This window comes from Carassius gibelio, chromosome B6, assembly GCF_023724105.1.
Source record: "Carassius gibelio isolate Cgi1373 ecotype wild population from Czech Republic chromosome B6, carGib1.2-hapl.c, whole genome shotgun sequence".
Classification (NCBI taxonomy): domain Eukaryota; kingdom Metazoa; phylum Chordata; class Actinopteri; order Cypriniformes; family Cyprinidae; genus Carassius; species Carassius gibelio.
This window is the reverse complement of record NC_068401.1, coordinates 7,852,970-7,876,334: the sequence shown is the minus strand read 5'-3', so window position 1 is coordinate 7,876,334 and position 23,365 is coordinate 7,852,970. Positions and strand designations below refer to the sequence as shown.

The 23,365-nt window shown below is 36.3% G+C and overlaps 1 protein-coding gene across 1 annotated transcript; it reads right to left on the bottom strand.

Annotated features, from left to right (window-relative positions):
* Positions 1 to 12,540: 12,540 nt before the first annotated feature.
* On the bottom strand, positions 12,541 to 23,023 carry lrrn1 (leucine rich repeat neuronal 1). Its single transcript, XM_052558031.1, has 2 exons — positions 22,525 to 23,023; positions 12,541 to 15,720 (listed from the first exon to the last, which is right to left on the bottom strand). Exon 2 carries the CDS (start codon positions 15,482 to 15,484, stop codon positions 13,331 to 13,333), a length of 2,154 nt encoding a protein of 717 aa, XP_052413991.1. The 5' UTR covers positions 15,485 to 15,720; positions 22,525 to 23,023; the 3' UTR covers positions 12,541 to 13,330.
* Between the last annotated feature and the right edge of the window lie 342 nt (positions 23,024 to 23,365).

Sequence of the window (23,365 nt, the reverse complement as noted above, 5' to 3'; positions counted from 1 at the left end):
CGACATCCATTCATCAGAGCTGTCTTCAAATGTCAGTGCAAGAGGCATCTGTTTCAGCAAAGCAACTCGCTTAATGCTCTTTGTGTGCAGAGTTAAAAATTAAATATTTTGCTTAAATATGACTTGTGACGGGATCAAATTTAGCATGAATGCATCAAATAAAGTCTCAAATGCTTATTTTCTCTCATTTTAAATGTAAAAATGATTTTGAGCTGTATTGGGGTAGAGTACAGACAAATGCCTGTTAAATTTTAGAGTACTGCTGGGAAACTAAAAACACTCCGCAAGCCAATTGAAACTGTTAATTAGGTCCTAAGAGAAATCTCTTCCAGTGCAAAATCACAGCATACAATTCATACATTTAACACATAATTAACAATGCTGGAATATTTTTTCAAAGACATCTGTGAGATTTTGTTTCTCGCATTTATTTTTAAACCGTATCACTTTATCCTCACAGCTTAAAACATCCACAGGAATAAAATGTTAAAATATAAAAAATGATAGGCTGATAAGCTGTATTTAGCAATATGAAATATTACAATTAAAATTAGCTGTTTTCTCTTTTACTATATTTAAAAAATGTCATTTGTGATGGCAGAGCTGAATTTACAGATATTTCAGCATCATTTGATCTTTCAGAAATCATTTTTATTATTATTATTATTATAATTTTTTTTTTTTTTTTGGTAGAAATTATAATGCAATTTTTCATTATTTTATGAATAGTTCAAAAGAATAGCATTGATCAGAATTTTTAAATACATATTTTTTTTATCATATATATATATATTGTTTGATTGTAATTAAAAGTGACAGTAAATTAATTTAATTTACTGTCACTTTGATCAATTTAATAATGCAACCTTGCGGTTAAAAAAATAAAAAATAAAATAAAATTACTAACCCTATACTTTTGTACTTTTTACATAAACATACTGTAAAATATGAAATATTTATGATTTATAAATAGGGTATAAATATATAATATATTTAATTCATAAGACGATAAAATAAAGCTAGGCAGGCACTCATGACTGTTCTGTACTGTGAATATACTCACAATTAAAGGGCATTGTTAGGTACAAAGCACAGATGGACTGTCATGAGACAAAAAGTCAGAGAGAAGGACAGGTGCACTCTGCAGGAAGTCATAGAGGTCCACAGTATGAGTGTGAAGTCCCACTGCAACAGAATAAAAATCACTCTGTAAAGATGAAACTCTCGCAGTGATTGTCCACTGTTGAGTAATACCAAACCCACCTCACACTTTCATCATAGCAGAGGTTATGTTGACACATGGGTTAGAGAAGATCTCTCTGTCCCTGTCTCCATTCTCAGTCTGTCTTTCAAAAAAGATGTTTTAAACAACAAGCGGAAAACTCTTGACCCTTATACAACACTGATGCTCAAAATAAAGCTCTCATAAAAAAGCTAAATAAATTTGAATCAAAGTATATACAGATTCTGAGAAAGAAAAACAAAAACATAAATTTACAAAAATTACTTTCATGTATATAAAAGTAATATAAATTTACAATAGTAAACATATTAATATTCACAAGCATCTAAGCAGACAGGAAAACAGGTGACACACATATTTTGATGAACATAATACATTACCATCTATTAAAATATCAAGTAGTTTCTTAAAGGCTCACATTTTGCTGGACTATTTTAGGCATATTGACAGTGCACCTTCTATACTTTATTATGAACAATATTTTGTGTTCAGCAAAGAGACATACAGTACATGCTCACTCTGTTTAATAGGCCACAAAATGAAATCACTTACTATTTATCTTTATGGCACTTAATGCTAATAACCCATTTAAAGTGTTTACGATGCATGAGCTTCACCTGTAAACTTAAAAGGGAATTGAAAGTGCACAATTTTTCCCCACTCAGAAGCCCTAAAAAAAGATTAATTGAGGTCTAAAAATGGCTACTGCGACCGTGTGGGTGATCGGCCTGGTAAACAAGCCTTTTCTCAAAGTAGGACAGTTTCATCATTTAAAAAAAGAGAGAGATTCTATTTAAAAAGCTAGTAATTTTGAGGGCATTGCTTGATATAATTTAAACAAATAAGCTACCCAAAACAAAGTATATAATCAGACGTTGCAATGATCATTATGCTTCAGTTTAACAATGCAATATTTTTACCCAAATGACCAGTTTCCGTAAAGGTCCAAAGTGGATTTAGGGCTGCTTTAAAGAGTATTTTTATTTTCGTAAGCCAAATTGAAGATGTCAGGCAGTGCACAGAGGCTTGGCTTCCCACACACTGTGAGGGGAGATTAAATTCTTATTAATTTCTCACAGCTAGAGGTGGTGGCTATGGGCTAGTTTGATGAGCAATGTTAGTCTTACTGCGATCCATGGCACAAGGGAGGTCACTAAAGCTTTGGTTTGACCTGGGTCAACCCATGGTTCTTACATTTCTTAAAACAGTATCTTTAATAACTAACTTTAGGTTGTGCATAATTGCTGCTTTATCGAAAGAAACAGGTTTTCAGTAACGTGTTCTTCCTACTTGAGAAATGTATAACTTTTTCAATTCTATCTGTATTCTTAGGTGATAATTGGGTGTTGATTACCAACATTTATGGAACTGACAGATCTAGTGTGGAGACACTGTAGGATATAGGTGGTACAAGAATAGTCTGCAACATCAAGTCCAACATTTCCCCCCATGTCTGCAAAACACAACAACATGAATTTCTCTGGAAGTTGCATTTAAATTCCCCCATAGGCTCAAAACGGTTTTTGAATAGGCGTGATTCTTCTGCATCTGACAGTATTCACATTAAACATAGCTGTCCATGTCAGATTGCTCTTCAGATGCATGCAGAAAGGCTTACAGTAGATGCTATCATGGTTAATTTGCCATCAATATTCAGTCGCTTCACACTGAAGACTGTTTTTTTTACACCTTTGAGAGGCTACAAGGTGTTTTTTGCAGCTCTTTGCCTGCAGGGAGTTGACCTTGTCAGTGATATTTCTGTCTGAGTGCCTGGAGGCATCTCACAGACGCCACTGCCAGTTTTGGCAGGTAGAGAAATGGCGGGTTGCCGCAGAAACAGGACCGCTGGGAGGGGGCATACAGCATATTCCTGCAGACTGAAATTCAGCACGTCTACCGAATAAAGATAGACTGTAAAGAGCAACTGCAGCCATACTGGTTTTTCAATGCTGGTCTGATAATCTGATTCAAATATGCTTCAGACAATTCAATTAAATACATTCAGTGATTACCTGGAATAGCTCACCCCAAAATATATGTTTTCTTAAGTTTACCCTCAGGTCACCCAAGATGTAGACAAGTTTGATAATGGGAAGAAATTTGGAGAAATGTAGCATTAAATCACTATTGAGTTCTCTGTAATGCAGTGAATGGGTGCCATCAGAATGAGATTCCAAACAGCTGATAAAAGCTTCACAATAATCCACAAAAATTATAATTATAAAAATAATTATTAAATGTGACTCAAGTGTATCAGTTAATTTCAGTGAAAAGATAACAACATTTATTTTAGCAAATTTCATCATTGCTTTCAGAACTTTAAATGTGGCAAAATATTAAATAAAATACAATAAATTTATAAAATGACATAAAATAAAATGACAAAATTAAATGACATAAAATTAAATAAATGAAAATAAAAAAATTCAATTTAGAGCTGTCCATGGAATGATTATTTGGTGAAACAAAAATGTTCTTTAATGGCCCTGCTTTCTTTAATACTTTATTTTATTTTAAATAACTACATAATTTTTTCTAAATAAAAAACAAATTATAAACAAAACAAAATCATATTTTAACAAATGAAAAGTGTGCTGTTTATACATTTTAAGGAAACAGAAAATTTATTGGCTTTATAGCTAATAGAACAAGAAGAAAGGGAGAAAGAAAGAAAAAAGACCAAGACCCACACCTCATTATTAAAATTCTGCCATTAATCACTCACCCCCATGTCTTTTCAAACCTGTAAAAGCTTTGTTCATCATCGGAACACAATTTAAGATATTTTGGATTAAAACCGGGAAGCTTTTTACTGTCCCATAGACTTCCAAGTAAGTTACTCTGTCAAAGTCCAGAAAAGTATTAACGACGTAGTCAATAGTCCATCTGCAATCAGTGGTTCAACTGTAACATTATGAAGCGACAATAATATTTTTTGTTCACGAAGAATGAGCTGAACAAAGGCAGCGTACGCTCTTCTGTGTCAGCGTGCCTCAAGGTTGAGCTATTTTCTAGTGTAAAGTGTAAATACATGTAAAAAAAATGTATCCTTGTGTCGCGGCTGACACAGAAGAGCATCCATTGCCTGCGTTCAGCTTATAATCTCTAAAATGCCGCTACGATGATGTAGAGAGAAACAGAGGAGATTAAATGTTGAATAAAGTCTTTTTTTTTTCTTCTTTGTGTAAAAAAAGTATTCTTATTGCTTAATAACGTTACGGTTGAACCACTGATGGCAGATGGACTATTCTGACGATGTCTTTCATACTATTCTGGACTTTGACAGTGTAACTTACCTAGCAGTTTATGGGACAGTCTCAAGTCTCCCAGTTTTCATCCAAAATATCTTAAATATCCACAATATCTTTTAAAATTGTTTATTGTGAAATGCGACGCAAGGCGCAGCGCAAGTGTGTTTGCTAGTTTCGGTCTGGCCCCGTTCACATTTTCAAGTCCAGTGCTACGTTGTTTCATTAGCAAATGCTTTTGCACCTATTTGTGTGCCCACGCAGGGGCCACCCCAGGTGCCCCCCCTATAAGATGTCTTGTGATTGGTTCATTTTATGGCAAATCAGTCTATAGACTCTACTGAAGTTCGGGATTCAAAGAAGTGCAGCGTCTTCAGAGAAACAACGCTCGTCGCGATCTTGGACTTAATTAATTAATTCTTGACCTGGGTCTTCAGTCTGTGATTAACTCACCTCGTGTCTGACAAGTCTTCGGGTTCAAATCATTCCTTAATCACGTGACAGACCCATGCGCTATTTCTGACATTTATGTCACTGTGTTTTTGTTACTGTTTCTTGAGGATCTGTGATGTTATTATTTTATAAATAAATAAAACCTTTTAATAAATAAAATATTGATTAATTTGTCTTTTTGACTGTCTATCAGTAAATAAACACTAGGCTATATAATAATCTAATAATCTAATAAAGTATTTATAGCCTAGTTTAATTTTTAATCCATTTTTAATAATATATGTATAAGATGCTTGCTCAAAAAGGACATAATGACATAAATTAAAAGCAAAAAACATTTTGAATCCTAAACAAGTAACACTACAGTTCTATAGTCTAATCTGAAGGGTGAACTCAAAAGATATGAATCATACAACACGGTCATTTTTGAAGATTAGAATCCACTGTAAAAAAATCAAAGTGATGTCGCCGTCATAGAGACGACTTGTTCTTCCCTATTACATTAAAGATTCGTCGTTCAAGAACGACACATCACAAGACACCAAACAAAGAGCTGGTAGGTAACCTTTATGTATGGTTTAAAATGTTTGTATGGTTTTCTCAGATCAATGTTTTTACCCCGTCAGGCTCTGCTCGCGTTGGTCGTGGTTGATTTCAATCGAATGTTCAGTCAACGTTTAATAAAACACAATAAAAGTAAAATACCATGGGGGGCTATCAAACAATAAACATGTCATGTTGATTTGCATATTTTGTATCAGTTTATTTTGTGACAGTGACCACATATAGCAAGATTGCACCAAATGACAATATGCACAGAATGTTCCATAATAATATTTGTCTGGTGACACGTTACTTGTTAATGCATGAGAGTAAGCCAGTTAGAGAGTCAGTTAAATTGTCAGGCCTAACTTAGCCATTTACACATGAAATGTTGTGGATGCATTCTGTGCATTTCATTTACAATTTGAATTTTTTTTTTTGAGATTGAGAAAAACAGACACACATAAGTGTTTCTTTTGAAGGCAGGGAAGAGAGCAGTGGCAAGCCATGAAAAGAAGTAAAGATATAGGGAGTTTCTTTCAATGTATTCTCAAATTTAACTTAATGGATATATACAGGGATGACAAAAACTAAAGTAATCAAAAATGTGCTTTATTACTGCATTTGTTTACAAGTAACTTATTCAAGTTAAAAATAATAATAAAATCAATAGGATATACGTAATACACTTTAGAATTTCGCTTTTTTTTGGGGGGGGGGGGGGGGGGGCAGTGGCGGCCACCCCATTAGGAGGCAGTGCCCCAGCATGGCCCACCCACTGAAAATGCTCTAGACACGCCCCTGTGCCCACGGGTGTGCTGGTCTTAGAAAGAAGTGTGTTCAGGCGCACTGCTGGCGCAATGCTATTTTAAGGAGCTGAAAATAAACTGCGCATTAGTTCAACTCAAACCTGGTCTAAAGTCTGGTGCAATGTTTTTTTCTTTGTTATTTAAAGAGCGGGTTAGTATAGGTGGGTCCACAACGCGCGTACATGCTGCTTATTAAACACAGAGATGCACAGCAGCACACAAACATGCCAAATATGAAACATTAAAGGATTGTAATGCATATATTTATATATATATAATTTGCCAACCGTTTTTCCGTCATTAAAATAGCAAAAGTGGATTTGGACAAACTCTGCGTGCACCTGCACCGTGCGCTTTACACTTTGTGTTTAGATTGTTAAAATAGGGCCCCAAGACTTGAACTCTGCTGGGAGAATCAATGACATTCAGTGACATTTCTAGTATCTTTAAACAACTCTCTGAAATGTTCCACCTTATAACTGGGCTCCATTCTAATCTTTTATAATGTTAAAACAGAGCCAATAATGTACGGTCAACAGGTCAAGAACACTTGTTGGCAGCTCCACCTCAAGCAAATAGATATCTTCATTTATGAGCCAATTAACTTAAGAGATCCCACCAGACAGCAGGCTGGGTAAATGAAGCTGGAGATGTCCTAATGGGGAAATCTTGTTGGAGGAGCATGAAAGGTCATTCAATTTATTCCAGCTCCAGTGAACCATCTCTTATGCTCCTTAACCAACAGCTGTGACTGTGATGACCTATCTCTATGGCTATTAGCATGATGCAAGTGCAGATACGATGCATTTTATATGCACACCTAATTCATAATGCCATGCTCATGGTATCATCATAATAATGGCATGTTATATGATAAAAAATATACACTGATTATTATCAACACAGAGGAGATAGTAAACTGAAGAATTTGTAACAAACTAAAAGTGGTATCCTGAAAATTGACTTCAGTACTGTCTGCTAATATTCAGGATTTAGCTGAAATAATGCTCCTTGTGTCTCTTCAAATTAGCCTCTTAAAAACAAAATCACTGTATTTGTGTCATATCCACCCGATCTCATGAAAGAGAGTATAAGTAGCATGCCAAATAAAAACAAAAACTCAAGGTATTGATGCGCAAAAATGGACTTTGGCATGTATATGATAGGCCTACGTGATGGGTAGGATTAGGGTCGTGGGATAGATGCATACTGCATATCATATACACGTGAAGACAGCATAAAACCCCAAAGTCCATTTTTGCAAATCAATACCATGAGTTTTCATTTTGATTTGGCATACTATATATATATGCATTTTCATGTGACCAGCATCAGATCAATAAGGGATTCCCTGGGGGGATTTCACAGTTTCGGCTGTATCTCAAACATCGTAACCTTTTGTCAGTACTGAGGAGCAGCAGTCTGATAGTTTCTGCCTCATTCTGATGATAGCCTACATGATTGCAAAGCCTTTGAATTAACAGTTATGGTGTAGGTTTTACTTTTTTTAAAAACAATTTTCACTTATAAATTGCTAGTAAATTTTACAAATTATTACAAAGAAATGAAAACTAACATTTTTAAGTAAAAAGACTCAAGTAGTATGTTCTTGTAAAACGTACTCCAGTGATCTTGGTTGTATTTAAATCAGGGGCAGTTTGCAGGGGGATATGACCTCGCAATGTCTCATGACTCTCTCTCAGGACCGGCTTCACTAAAATGTATCACATTTTACTGTAGGCTTATTTATTGTGTAAGATTTAGTCTAACTTCTTGTAGAATTTATATTAGATAATCTGTTAAGGGAATGGATTTTTCCCTATAGATGTATATAACAGTTTTGGCATGTTGTAACTATTGGTTCTAAATGTGCAGGCGGTTGTTTCTTCATAACAAATATATTAATTAATAAAAAATTAAAAAAGTCATTAATGGCCTAGTAATTAACAATATTATTGTACACATGGCCTCCTAATAATCCCCAACCACTTGATTGGCTCTATGACTCTCTCTCCTCTCACCCGTAGCTAGTGTGTGGTGTGTGCACTGGTGCCGTTGTCCTGTGGCTGCTGTCGCATCATCCAAGTGGATGCTGCACACTGGTGGTGGTTGGGGAGAGACCCCCCACATGATTGTAAAGTGCTTTGGCTGTACAACAATACACAATAAAGTGCTATATAAATGCATCATTCATTCATTCATTCATTCATTCATTCATTCATTCACACACACAACCAACTGTATTTATTACCACTGTTCTTATGTTGCTGTTGTTCATAATGTATAACCCCACTGCACTCCTATTTATATTCTTTACATACTCTGCTTAATATTAGCAATATATATATATATATAGAGAGAGAGAGAGAGAGAGAGAGCAACTCCACTGTTATAGCTTAACATACTCTGCACTTCTGTACATAAAACACTATATTCTTGCACTTCTGGTTAGTTGCTAACTGCATTTAATTAGCTCTGTACTTATACTCTGCATAATGACAATAAAATTTAATATAATCTATAATCTTTAATATAATCTAAAAAAATCTAATCAATACATACAATACGCTATATATATATATATATATATATATATATATATATATATATATATATATATGTGTGTGTTGTATGACATTATATCACATTTTAACCAATATCGGTAGGTATTTCACTAATGATTCTGTGTTTTTTTTAATTTATTTTTCAGTCTATTGCATTGCATTACATCCTGTCAGTATGATAGCACTTGGCATGAAGTCAGGGGTAGCTGACAGAAAGCAATTAAACACCTGAACAGCCCAAGGAGGAACCTCCTCCAGTTTAATTCTTTGGCAAATCCTTAGCTCTATGTGTGGGTGATTCTTAATTATTCCTCAGAATCCTTTTCACCTGGCTCAACGTATTGAGTCTCTAGCAATCTTTCAGTCTTGGCCCATGAAAGTGGTATAGGTTAGGTCCCTGAAGAGGCAAAAGAGCTTCATTAGAAAGACGTAATTTTCTCTCTGAGATGAAATGGTAATTGCTGATAAAAGTTTCTTTGGCCATAAAGAAATTATGATAGACTGTAAGAGTGCTATAGTCTGTTCTATACCTCACAGTGGAATTATTTGACTGATTAATTTTGTGTTTTTCCTTAACTATTGGTAAACGACCAATCAACTGTACATTATTCAGCTTATTGCATAACTACTCATTATTAAATATGTGGATATTTAATACTGATGCACAGACAATATTTAAAAATGTTACCTGTATATTATCTTAAAGTTTTCAGTACGAAAAAAAGGTCCATTACAGCGTGTACACAACAACTGTCCTTGAAAAGAGATGAGCACTACAAATAAAATGACAATAAGCTAATGTTAATATGGAAGTAAATTGAGACACTATCAGCGTTGGGTAAGTTACTCTAAAAAATAAATAAGAATTAATTAATTACTAATTATATCTTCAACAGTATAATGAGATTACTTTACAAATTTCTCTCTCCAAAAAGTAGTTTATTACTTATTACTAATTACTTTCTAAATCCTATATCAACCTCGACAAGTTAATGATACAAGGATAGACATGAAATGGTTCTTTTAATTCTTTCAAACAAATGATAGAGAACTACATAATTATTCTGGTCACACTTTAGATTAGAGTCCAATTCTCACTATTAACTATGACTTTTGCTTCAATATACTGCTTATTAATACTTAGTAAAGTAGTTGTTAAGTTTAAGAATTGGGTAGGATTAAGGATTTAGAATAAGACATTGATATGTGTTTTTTAAAGTAATAATAAACAGCCAATATTCCAGTAATATTCATACCAATAACCAACTAGTTAATAGTGAGAATAGGACACTAAAGGGTTACTGATGTTCTTATTAAAGTGAGAAGGGTACATAAAAAGCATGAATTGTAAGGTAAGACTCTAAATTTTGATGTTAAATCATTATTGTATTGTATATAAATGTTCTATAGTCTATACATATTATTACATTTAGTTACATAAGAAGTAACTGTAATTACAGTAAATGACAGAAAAAACAAGAAGAATCCTTACTTTAGTTTTTCAATGTAAATGTAATTAAAGGGGGGGTGAAATGCTCGTTTTCACTCAATATCCTGTTAATCTTGAGTACCTAAAGAGTAGTACTGCATCCTTCATAACTCCAAAAGTCTTTAGTTTTATTATATTCATAAGAGAAAGATAGACTGTACCGATTTTTCCCGGAAAAACACGACCGGCTGGAGGCGTGACGTGTGGGCGGAGCTAAAGAATCACGAGCGCCAGTAGGCTTTTGCGTTGAGAGTGTTTGGAAGCTGTGACTTTACCGTGAGGAAAGCCGTTTTACTCACCGCCTGCGGTTCCAACACACGATCGTGACCCTTTTTCGTTGGGACTGCATTATCCTTAAGAAATAAACAATGTACAAATCCGGCGTCAAACTGGGCCTTGTTTGTAAAACAAGCATCTTCGAAATGCAGGGGGACTCCGTTGATGCTCTGTAAAAATAAACTCCATCCACTGGTCCCTTAATGCTGGTTTTTTTTTGTAATCTGTGCAGGGTTGTCTTGCCCTGGCAACCAAAAACACACTCCTTTTGTGACATTTCGCGACGCTCTCGCTCTGATCAGTGAATGTCTGTTGTGCTCTCAGTGCTGTGCTATACGGGAGCGCGCGCTCTGGCAGAAGTTCCTCAGGACCCATATAAGGAAATTCCGCTCCATCTAACGTCACACAGAGCCATAATCGAAAAAAACGTTCCGAAACTTGTGACAAACCGGAAGGAGTATTTTTGGAACAGAAATACTGCTTCAAACGTACAACTTAATTTTTGAAACTTTGTCCATGTTTAGCATGGGAATCCAACTCTTTAACAGTTTAAAAAACTCAGTATGCATGAAATAGCATTTCACCCCCCCCCCCCCCCTCTAAATTACAGTAACTAATTACTTAGTAACTAGGAGACGTCAAAGTAGTGTTCCAGTTGCCTGGAAGAGGGTTTACTATAGGGAAATTTAGATTAATATTAGGAAATATTATCGCTGGATGCCACGAGTGAAGCAGCCTTTTCCAGATACCAGTGAAATCAGGTATTCTATCAACCAAGTAATTTGTATAGTGAGTTCATTTGTTCGAATATAATACAATACAAGATGAGAGTCTTATTTCACTGATATAAGATATTTCTAGAAAATGCTTTCTCAGTCAGGAAATAAAGATAAAAGATTGGATTCCCCATCCACATAATTATATTCATTAGTACATAAAACTGATTGCATCAGTTTCTAGTCCGTAGGCCAGATTTGTGATCTTTTTTTTTTTTTTTTTTTTTTTTTTTTTTTGCCCTGCCACTTTCTACATAAAAACATTCACTTTCTAAGAAATATTAAATCATATCTTATTCAATTTTTTTATTCCAGTCATTTTCAAAAAAATTTTAACTCAGAAATGTCGATAGTATGGGTTCTCAAACTTCTGTATGAAAGAAAGACATTTTAGCTAAGAGCTGATCTGAGCAGGTGCAAATAATCAAGAACAATTTACTAGCCATGACATGAGACTAAAGTAGCATAAGAAAAAAAATAGGAGGATTCTCTGACAAAGACAGATATTAAAATGAATGGGTGAAGGCATAATTTCCCATTGGAGGGGTACTGAATGTCAAAGAGGCAATCAGACTGCAGACATGAGCAATGTTTCAGAGGCTCAGTATACCCCTTTAATGTTGTTTTGGGGAATTATTTGGATTTATGACTCTCCTTGGGTAATTCAGATAGTGATGCCTGTGAATGTTTGATATTAGCAAGAGCACCTAGCATTTGGCTGATTAAAACCAAGCTGAACACTCTGGGCTGCATGTGCCAATGGAGACTGGTTAATTAGCCCTAATCACAATCTTCTTTGGTTTTTGGTTTATTTACTCTTTTCTTCTGTGATTTTCTGGCTCTTTACTGCAACATGTGGCCAGAACAATAAATTAATTATTTTCTATTCATGTAAATGATCACACACACACAAAACCCTGCAATAACATAAACATCCCATAATTTGTCCTTGTAAGAACTTGGCGGCAATAACATGAATCATATTTGTTGTTACCGAATTAAAGATTTGTAATGGAGACCTTTAACATCAAGAGCAAACTGAGTCACTCAATAACTTAAAAAGAAGTGGGGATGGGGAGAGACAGAATAGGAATGAAAGATAGAATAGGAAATTAAAATAATGACACTCGACTTGAAAATCATTGTATAAAATATATCTGAACAAAATTGTATTTTATTTTTGTTTGCGCTGTAATATGCAACATATTTTGCATTTGTAAATTACAACAGAATTAAGCGATTAACAGATTCTACCCAAGTAAAAAAAAAAAAAGAAGAAGAAGAATCTGAGTAATTAAAAAAAAGCATCTACTAACTAATTATTTAACATTCACAATTCTATTGCTGGTTTACAATTCTTTAATCTGCAAAGTTAACTTCTAAATCAAAAATTACTTTTTAGAAAATCCAAAATGTTCAAATTATAGTTGATACAACATTACAGAACAATTGCTAACATTTTTCAATAGTGTATCAAGTCTAAACTCACCTTGTCAGCTTACACTGAAGTCCTAAGACAGATTTGTTAATATATTTCAGTGCACAACAGTTAAACTGCCTTACGAAAGAGAGAAAGAAACAATGCATTCTCTATGAATACTGCCAAAGACATACCAATATCGGATCAGATATAGTGCTACAGCATTAATCGACCCAAAGTCAATCCTTAACAATATCTATGTTGTGCTATCAAAATATAATGAACGAAAAGAAAGAGCACAGCTACTAACATGTCTCGGAAGCTAAACAAAGCTGCCATATTGAAAGTCAAAGAAGAGGAAAAGGCGATACACTCTACGAAAAAGTCAGTCTGAATAGTTGCTTGCAGTAAAGCAAAGCAGAAAAAAGGAAATCCATGTCTTTTTTTTACGCACAAATAAGCAAAGATGTGTCTTTGTGCTCTAAAGAAGAAATAATGTCTGGTAAGATTCACCACATGTAGTAACTTCTTGTTGTGTCCACCTGCGTTGGCTTAGTTTCTGAAGAACAGTCCTTGTCCTTCTCGCTGTCTGCCTCCCATAAGTTAATGAGAGGAGGGTAGAGTTCGTTTAGGGGGATAGAGGAAGTTTTCTGCATGTACTTCTTTAAGGAGTGGTGGTAGTTCTTCCTCTTCCATCTCTTTGCAATGTAAAGCGTGATTGAGCCCAGGCTGATGATGGCCAGTATTGTGCCCATGACTGCCGCCAGTGCCGTATTGGTGCCTTGCTCAGAGATCTCCACTGCAAACGTAGCGTGCTTGGTCGTCACATTGACACATGACTTCTGGGTCTGCTGGTGGATATTGGAGACTGAGAGACAGACCTCATACTCAGTGGCCGGCTGAAGGTGCGTGAGGTTATACTCATGAACATCCACAGGAACTTTAGCTGTATAGGTGATGTGAGGGTTGTCGATTTTCATGGTGGCTGATGACCACTTCAGATTGGACGACATAACGTTGGAGTTCACTTTCCAGGATACTAAAATTGAGTGTGACTCTGTGTGCTTCACATAGATCTTCATAAGCTGGGTGCTATCCAGAAGAGTCCCGTTGACTCGAATTGCGGTCACCCGAGTGTCCGCTCCTTCTGTATTCTGGGCCACACAGGTATAGTGGCCAGAGTCATCCACCTGAATGTGGGATATGCGCAGAGTTCCTGCACTGCTGAGTTGGTATTTATCGGATATGGTATCCATCATGACTTTGTTACCAGATGGGGTCACCCAGTATATTTCCGGTTCAGGTTCAGCCATAGCACGACAGTCAAGTTCTACCGTCATCCCGATGTCTAGGTTGAGGTGATTGGGGAATGTGTCGTGAGAGATCATTGGCAGGCACTGGCCTGTAGATTCACGAGAAAGTACGTCTCTCACACGCTGACCTCTAACCTCAAGTGGCATGGCGCAGAACATCGAAAGAGGCTCCATAAATCGAATGGTTGTCTTGTTTGAACTCATCCATTGAATTACACAGTCGCAGCGCAGCGGGTTGCTGTGGATACTGATCTCCCTCAGGTTGGGCAGGGACTCCGCCGTTGCTTGGTAGAGAGAGTTTAGAGCATTGTTATTGAGCATTAGACTCTCTAGTGATGGCAAGTCACGGAATGCTAAACGGCTCACGTATGAAAACTTGGGGTTGTTGGTGGCTTCGAGTTTGGTCAACTCTGGGAGGTTATCCAGGGCAAAGCGTTCAATGGACACAAGTTCTCCCATGTTGTTAATGCCAAGTTCTTTTAGTCTTAGCATGTTCTTAAAGTCGCCATCTTGAATTTTATGTATTGGATTCTTGTTCAAATCCAGAAATTTCAGATTTGGAAGCTTCTGCAGAGCAGTCTGTGGCACCCGGACTAGTTTGTTATCATAGAAGGAGAGACTCTCCAGGTTGTCTAGTCCAACAAATGCATTGCCTGGGATATCAGTGAGCTCCATTCCTGCCAGGACCAGGCTTCTTAAGTTGGTTAGAGGTTTGAAGTTCAAATCCAGGATGCCGACCACAGGATTTTCCCCAATCATCAGGATCTCCAGGTTGGGGGTTGATTCAAACCAGCGACTGTCAATGGCCTTGAGTTTGTTGGAGTTCAGATGGAGTCTCAGAAGGTTACGCAATCCGGCGAAGGCATTGGGTGCAATGGAGCTGATCTGATTGTGATTAATGTACAGCTCCTGTAGATTGGTTAGGTCTTGCAAGCTGAAGTCAGGCATCTCGACTATTTGGTTTTCTTCTAGGTGAAGCGTTGTGAGCTGAGACATGTTGGTCAGGCCGATATCCCGGATGTTGCTGAAGTTGTTCTGGGACAGGTCGAGTTCTGTGAGATTCAGTAACTGTTCCAGCTCCTCACTAGTTCTGGCAATGTAGTTACTTTGCAGAAGCAACACCTGTGTGTCAGCGGACAGGTTCCCAGGGATGCGTGTAAGGTGAAGGTCATTGCAATCAACAGTAGTTGCTTCTCTGTAGGTGGACTGGGGTGTGAACCAAGGCCGGATCTCACACACACAAAGCTGCGGACATTCTGTACTCTGAACTGAAGAGAGGCCAAGTGAAGCCAGAAACAGGAAGAAACAAATCTGGCCCTGCACAACAAAAAAGAAAGTCCCTCTTGCCATTCTGACTGTAAATGTTTATCCTCTCAGATCTGAGCTGGAATTCCTATAGCGCCAAAATAGATGGTGAGGTGAGATTCTCATTCAATAGAAGTGTTGCAGAACAGCCCTTTTATCCCTCTGAAAGCTTGAACAGCGGGGTCAAAGAGCTTCCGAAAGATTTAAAAGACTGTAGTTCCCGTGGGCTCATATAGGTTTGAAACTTCCTCACAGAATGACTCTTGAACTGTAGAGTTGGCCTAGAAAACAAACAAAGAGAGAAAAGCCTGTTACAATAATCAATGGAAAAATTCCTTTACATGAAAAACTGTGTTATATAAGCATATTCTAACACAAATGGATTCAAACAATCTACACATGAATTAAGCAAAAACTGCACTGAAAAAAATATGTACTTGCATTGACATTTTATTTGTTTACCACAATAAACATTAAATTATAAAAGAGTTTTAAGCAGATATATCTAGCTTAACCACATAAATATGCAAAATTGGAAAAAGATTTGTCACAATATAGTTACAAATACCTGAATTAAGTCTCATAATTGTAACATTTTTTTTTTCAAATACAAAATATAATAAACCTGTATAAATATATAAAGATAATGTGAAAACCAGAGGCATGGCTTTTGTTTCCTGCAAACTGTCATGCATGAAGAGGCGGATCAAAGATGATAGAAATTGTGACCGAAGCAAAGGAAGGAAATTTTATTCATCAGGGGATCAAACAATTCCTACTGTAAACAAAGACAGAACATTAGTGAGGTGTAGAAATGATTCTGTACATTTATTCATAGTCTTTCCTGTCAAGATGTTACCATACCCTGATTCAAAATGGTTTTCTAGGTTAAATAACTACAGTATTATCTTTCTTTGCAGCAATTATGTAAAACAAAATACATAAAAATAAGATATTACCCAAATGTTAACAATGACAAATCAATCATATCATGACTTGACTCTGCATAGGAAATATGTGCTGTCCTAGATTAAGGAGGATCATTTAACACTAGAAGGGCTTTTGGATTTTGGAATGAAATAAACGAGCCTATTATGCACCCATCACAAGAAAAAGGCACAAAAAGGTGGCATGTTATTGTGTTTGTGACAGAGCAGTGAACGGGGCATCTGCTATCCCATATGTTGCTAATGCTGACTCAATCACACAAACAGCAAGCCAGAGGGATTTAGTCCTTGCCAAATACCACCTACATTAAGAACAGATACTCCTCCACAAAAGTTGCTCAGCCTTGTTAATGTTTCTTAACGGCACAATTCAAAACAACTGAACTACACTTATCCTGAAAACATAAGATTTAAAGACCCAAGATCTGAATAATTCGACCCCTATGACATTTAGATTACATGTGCCATCATATGCAATATGTTCACTTCAGAGCTTTTGGAGTCTCTTGTGAAGCTAAATCCAACAACAAAAATACAAGCTTGGACAGCTTGAACAATTTTATGTCTCATACTCCCAAGCAAAATGAATGGAGGAAACATGGTACAGCTGGTGTAAATGATTCCTATAATGTGAGAGTGGAAATCAATAAGAGGCCTGATCTCCCCCCTGTGGCCAAAGAAGCATCAGGGCAATTTAGAATGAGAGCTGACTGTAACTGCCAGTTTTAGCAATTCTCATAAAAGAGTGCAGTACACAGATGGGACCCGGCCTGTGTTGAGTTATCAGCATCATCTTTAAAGTTTTTTTTGTAATGCAATACAGAATGACACCTCACACTGAAAATAGCACTAAACTAGTGAAGATGGAAGCCAAATTTAAAAAAAAAAAAATTCTAAGGGGTGACTTTGGCACTTCACTGACTTAACATTTTCAGTCCATTCTCTTACAGGTTTGAACAAGAAAAAATGACACAGTCACAATGTATATGAAATACAATGAAAATATTCATTATCTAATTATCTAGGTTGTAATACAATATATCAAAAATGACATGTGAAATATCTTAATAAGGTAATTAAGAAGATCGATTAAACTTATCTGTCAAATGGTAAGAGAGGCAAATGAATGAATGAGATAAGAAAAAATAGACTAAAGTGTTCCATCATTTTCCAAGAATAGCAACTAATTACCAAATTTTACCAAGAGGATGATCATTGCTTTCCATGACACTCAATTTGTTTTATGTCTTAAAGGGATAGTTCACTTAAAATAAAAATTCTGTCATCATTTTAACCCACCTAACCTGCACCATTTTTTCTTTTCTTTTCATTTTTTTCTGTATTAAAATATACAGTAAGATATATTCAGTAATGATTTGTCTCTGATACACGAAATGTCAAAGGGGTCCAAAACAACCCTGAATCCCACTGATTTTCACTGCTCTACTGAGCGCGTTTTGTCACTTTGTTGTTCTTGTGAATAAAACACTGACACAATGATGAACAAGTACATTAACATATGCAATAGAATCGTTTTATTAAATAATTAGGTAAATATAATTACTTGATTTAGCTTTGTAAAGAAATCTCATTGCTCTCTGATGTCTTTAACGACAACATCTTTACCTGTGTCGGCCACCATAGCTTCTCTAAAAGGAGGGGGGGCTGAGCCGTTGGTTGCAATTCGTCACCTGACCGCTAGATGTCGCTAAAATTTACACACTGCACCTTTAAGTAAAGAATTTGGTAAAGATCATGTTCCATGAAGATGTTTTGTAAATTTCCTACCATAGATATAACAAAACATTTTTAATTAGTAATATGTATTGCTAAGAACTTTATTTGAACAACTTTAAATGCAATTTTCTCAATTTAGATGTTTTTTTTTTTTTTTTTTTTTTGCACACTCAGATTCCAGATATTCAAAAATAGTTAGATGGCCAGATATTGTCCTTTACTAACAAACTTTACATAAATAGAAAGCATATTTATTCAGCTTTCAGATTATGTATAAATCCCAATTTCCAAAACTTGACCCTTTTTGTGGTCCAGGGTCACAAATAAACTGCCTCTGTTATGGTATTTTCCATTGTTTAAAATCAGTAAACAATGGGTCAAATGCACCCCATATATTCTGCCATTTTCACATAAATCATGTTTAATGTTTTACCAATATTGAGGTCAATCTGAGATTCAGCACTTAAAAGCAGTATTTACCAAAGTGGAGGCCAAAACCTTTCCAGTAAGTAGGATTAAGTAATCCAGAGATCACAATTTCATATACACTATATACTGGGTCTTAAAATTAAGACACAATTCCAGCTCTGTTTTTATATTAAGGCCCAGTGGTTTTTCTGTAGTTCAGAGACACCACTTCATGTTTAATTAAGCTTTATTGATCTTTTGGCAGCAGAGTTACTAAACAAAACTAATGTTGATGCAGAGTGTAGGATTCAAATAAGCCTAAAAATTAGAAGCTTTACATTTTTTCTTTAAAGTAATGCCTCATAAATTAGGATATATAAATTAGGATTAGGCTATTATAATATGATGGTTAAAACTGAAAACTTTATTAGAAGGTACAAACAGAGAATTACTCATTTTACATTTCAATAGCTGTATTTCGGAAAAACTGTGCACAGGCTGCAATTATGAATGGAAGAAATATGATTTAACAAAACAAACATATTTCTCACAGTACCATTTGCCTAAGGACCACACAAATAGGACACCCTGATGATCCTCATAAATATTCCATCTTTGTAAGTAAACAAGATCTGAATCCAAATTAATGGCTATTTATGTCATTCCAACCTCATTAGGTGAACTTCTGCAACCAGCTTGCTTCCTGATGCCCAGCCCGTCATCCTGAACTTCCCCTAGTCTTGGATAACAAAAGACAGCTGTGAAATTCAGTGGAAGCCTATTTGAAACACCTGCCATTTCAGATCACCAACAGATGCAGATCTGTTCTCTGCAGAGACTGAAGACTTCTGTTTTGAAGATATGTCTGATCTATGGGTCACAGTACTGTCATGCTGTATTATTTCAAGTTTGAGGAAAATGTACGTTGCAAGTTTATTTTAAGTGTACACTAAGAGCTAAACCGAGATTCGAATGTGATCCTGAGTAGCTCTTTGTTTTGATGCCCCAAATATTAAGTGAACTTAAGTGATTACAAACATACGAATCTGTCAATGCAACTTCCAAAATGGCTGTAAACCAAACTCTAAAGATATTTATACAAAAAAGATGTGCTTTCCTAAATAAGCAGCTTAAGCACAGTAAAGTGCACTTTTTAAATCTCACAGGAAATCAATATTTTAACTACTACCAACAACACTAATGGGTTAATGCTCGTATAAAAAAATAATGCTTTTTGGATTTGTACGCAAGCCCGAGCTAATGGCAAGGATCCACACAAACATTAGAACGTGTCATTTGTTGTTCATGATTTGATACAGTGATTCATCAAGCCACTTATGAAAAGCAACAGAAAAAAATGTTGCTGCTACAGATATGAACAGGGCTGATTGTGTTTCTCACAGCCTACAGGACTTAAAATATCCTGAAAATACATTTCCAGGAAACTGTATTTGCTTTTCTAACCCTCTATATGCACACAGCTTTCTGTGAAGGCAGAGGAAACACTGGAAATACATTCCCAGCATACAATACGAAAGTCCAAATAAACAAGTGGAGAAACCCAAAAGGCCTGCTAAAATGGCTTACATCATCTAGAAAAAATGACCATCTTGTCTCTAACTCATGTCTTCTCTCTGCTAATCTCCTCAAGGGGCTCACTTCCTAAAAACCTTCACAGAAAGTGAGTGAGAAATTAATGGTAATTAATTTTATTCTTGGATCAAAAAGGCTTTGCAAAAGGCCAAGAGAGCAGATCTTTTCACATCCAGCATTCAAGACCGTCTACATTTGCCAACCCTTAATCTGAGGGCTATTATTAATTGCATGGTGAATCATAGCTTTGCCCAGGGTTGAACTGTGGGGTAATGGCATGGGCGGTATAGAGCTGTAGAGATGGGGACTGTTGCGAATGGCATAAAAACATTGATTGCCGATCAAATGGAGTCCTCTGTGTCACTGCACAAAGATGAGGGCTGAGAAGTAAATGCACGGGAAGCCGCAAAGGTCTCATTTCAATTATTTTCAGCACTGTGTGTTTCAAATCTTTTGCACTTATAAACATCACTGAGTGGATTACCAGAATTCGTAATATCAAAAATTCTCAAAATCTTCAAATAGCATTTAGAATCACTGCATATATATATATGCAGAATAAGTCAAACAGCTGCTTGGTGTATTACACTCTTTATCTCTGTGATCAACATAAAAGACAGACTTATTCTTTTCACCAACACTGACCACTGTTACTTCCAATCCCCCAAAAATGATTAATTCCAAATTACATTAATTACCATTCCAAAATTTATTTTGCAAAATGTTATCGTTATATATTATGAGTGAACATTTATATTAAACAAAGTGTAGAATGAGAGCCACACAATGGGGGGGGGGGGGGGGTGGCAACTTGTGCAACAGACGCAACAGCTGCAACAAGGGGTGGCGTCCCATGGGACAATACAAACCCCCTCCTCAAACCTCATTATACATCCTCCCCTGACTAAAAGACGTCTTCCCGTGTTTATTGTCTTTCCTAGGGAAGTTGTGGCGTCTTATTTCGAACGAGTAAGCAATGAAACATCTGCTGAAGTGCCTGGACATTGAGATGCAAATCACATTTTTGCATCGCCAACCAGACTCCATGCGCACGCCTGCGGTAAGCAAGCAATATAACGGGATCTGATTAAAGTTTGGGATCGATTTCCGCCATAATTACAGTGTAAAATCACTCTCAGTAGGCTATTTATAACAAACGAGTGAATGAAGAATTTAAATCATGCAAACGGCATAATCAAGTAGAACTAGAAGTAAAACTGATCCGTTAAACAAAACGCAAAAATGATTCACGGATTTATCGTTGCATGCATTCACGTTTGATGTAAAGCTTTAAAAAGTCACCGTTTACCATTCCCATTGCATTCTGTTTGCTCCTTATACACACACATACGCTGTAACATTATATTTACCAGGCTATTGTTCTAAAAAAAAATACAACATAGATTTTGTGAACTCATAAACAAACCATAAATGATGAGTGAAAAATCACACACGTTTTGCCCTTGAACATCTCAAGCGCAACAGCCGATGCGTCCTTGCCATTAAATGCAGTAAATCACGCCGTATGGCAGGCCATGTGAACATTATTCATTAAAACCATTTATTTGTTTTTATTACACTAATACTTATTCTTATATTTTTAGTTGGCTACAGCATTTCTTGTTCTAGTAAGTTATCCAGTGTTGACTAGTAGCCTATAACACAATTCATTCTCTACATACTAGTAGCTATTTATTTTCTTTGGTACTAGTCAGCTATCCAAACAGTATTATTTATTTCCTTATTTAACCAGGAAGGTCCCGTTGAGATACAATATCTCTTCTACCAGTGAGCCGTGGTCAAGATAGGCAGCAAAGGACAAAGTTACAAAGAGTTACATATAACAACACAATGAACAAACACAAAACAAAATTCAATAACATTAACATTTAACAGTAAAAATGGGAAAGTTTATAGCTTATAATGAATAAGTAGACTGCTAGTATCTAACAGCTGTGGGTGAAAAGATAACCATAACTACTGCATTTATTCATAATAATTTAAAAAAACAAAATATGGTTTATTATAGTAGGCTTATTTATAAACGAGTGTCACTATGAAAAGAGGAAGTCGTTAAAGGAATAAATGGTAAAACGGCTTGCCATACACCTAATCCATAAAAGAGAAGCCTAAAAAGCAACATAGACACCATCTATTTTTTTAGTTTACAAGAAGTAAAAGCATTTTTTTGGGAGACTAACTTTAAAACCACAACTCATTCTGAAAGACAATGGTTTTGCAAGTAGCTTTTATTTTTTATTTTTTTATAGTATTTTTAAATAATTATTATTGCACTGCGAAAACCTGTTTAGTTGCCCATGGTTCTGGTTTAACATGCACAGATGCTCGTGCACAAAGAGAACAGTATGTGTGGATGCTTCAAAATCCATCTGAGCATACCTCTTTGGTTTGCCAGCCTACACGTTCCGAATGGCACTGAAGTCCTCCCTTCGCGCTGACTGCTTCATGCACTTGCTGTATCTAGATACAGTATCTACGTCCTTGCGAAAGAGCACTGAAAGAAAATCCACAGATAATAAATACCATCTCGTCGCTCGTAAGTTCCGTGTAATGAACTGCTTTACAGCGGCATCGTTTCGCTACATCCACTCCGCGAAAATTCATGTGCAATCTTCGCCAAGCGCATGGTCAGGTTTTGCATGGAGTTTTGCAACGGGAATCCGCTGACTGGCTCCCATCCGCCGTGTCTCCGTGTTACTGTGGAGCCCGTGCTGCGTCGCCAAGGAAAATATGATGACAGCACCTGGCGCTGTCCAGGCGAGTCAGCTGATTTCCAGGCAGGCGATTGGTTGCCAGCCGGTGGCTGTCACTCGATTCCCAAGCAGAGCACCATCTGTTCAGGGATTGTTGTGATGCGAACAAAGGCGGGCAATGGGGGAGCGCAGTGGGGATAACGCGGGGCGTGGAAGCTGAAATGTTAAGGAGCTGATATTCTCTTATGAGAACGTCTTCCACTGACTCCCTCCTCCTCCTCTTTGACGTAGTGATGGAGGACTCTGCATGATGTCCCACTCACCAAAGATTTAAAATGAGACAATGTCCCTTTGTTCGGTGCCTCACTTTGAGGAAAGTTCTTCCTAATTCATCCATCCTTTCGCATTGTCTAGAGATATTCAGACAAAATTTCCTGTTTTAAAACAAAGAATAAATTTCCTAATAGCTTATGAATTTAAAACATTTAATAATGACAATTAAATTAATCTGTGTGTTTACGGAGAAC

Coding starts and splice junctions, on each gene's coding strand:
- lrrn1 (XM_052558031.1), bottom strand. CDS start 15,484: ATGGCAAGAGGGACTTTCTTTTTTGTTGTGCAGGGCCAGATTTGTTTC.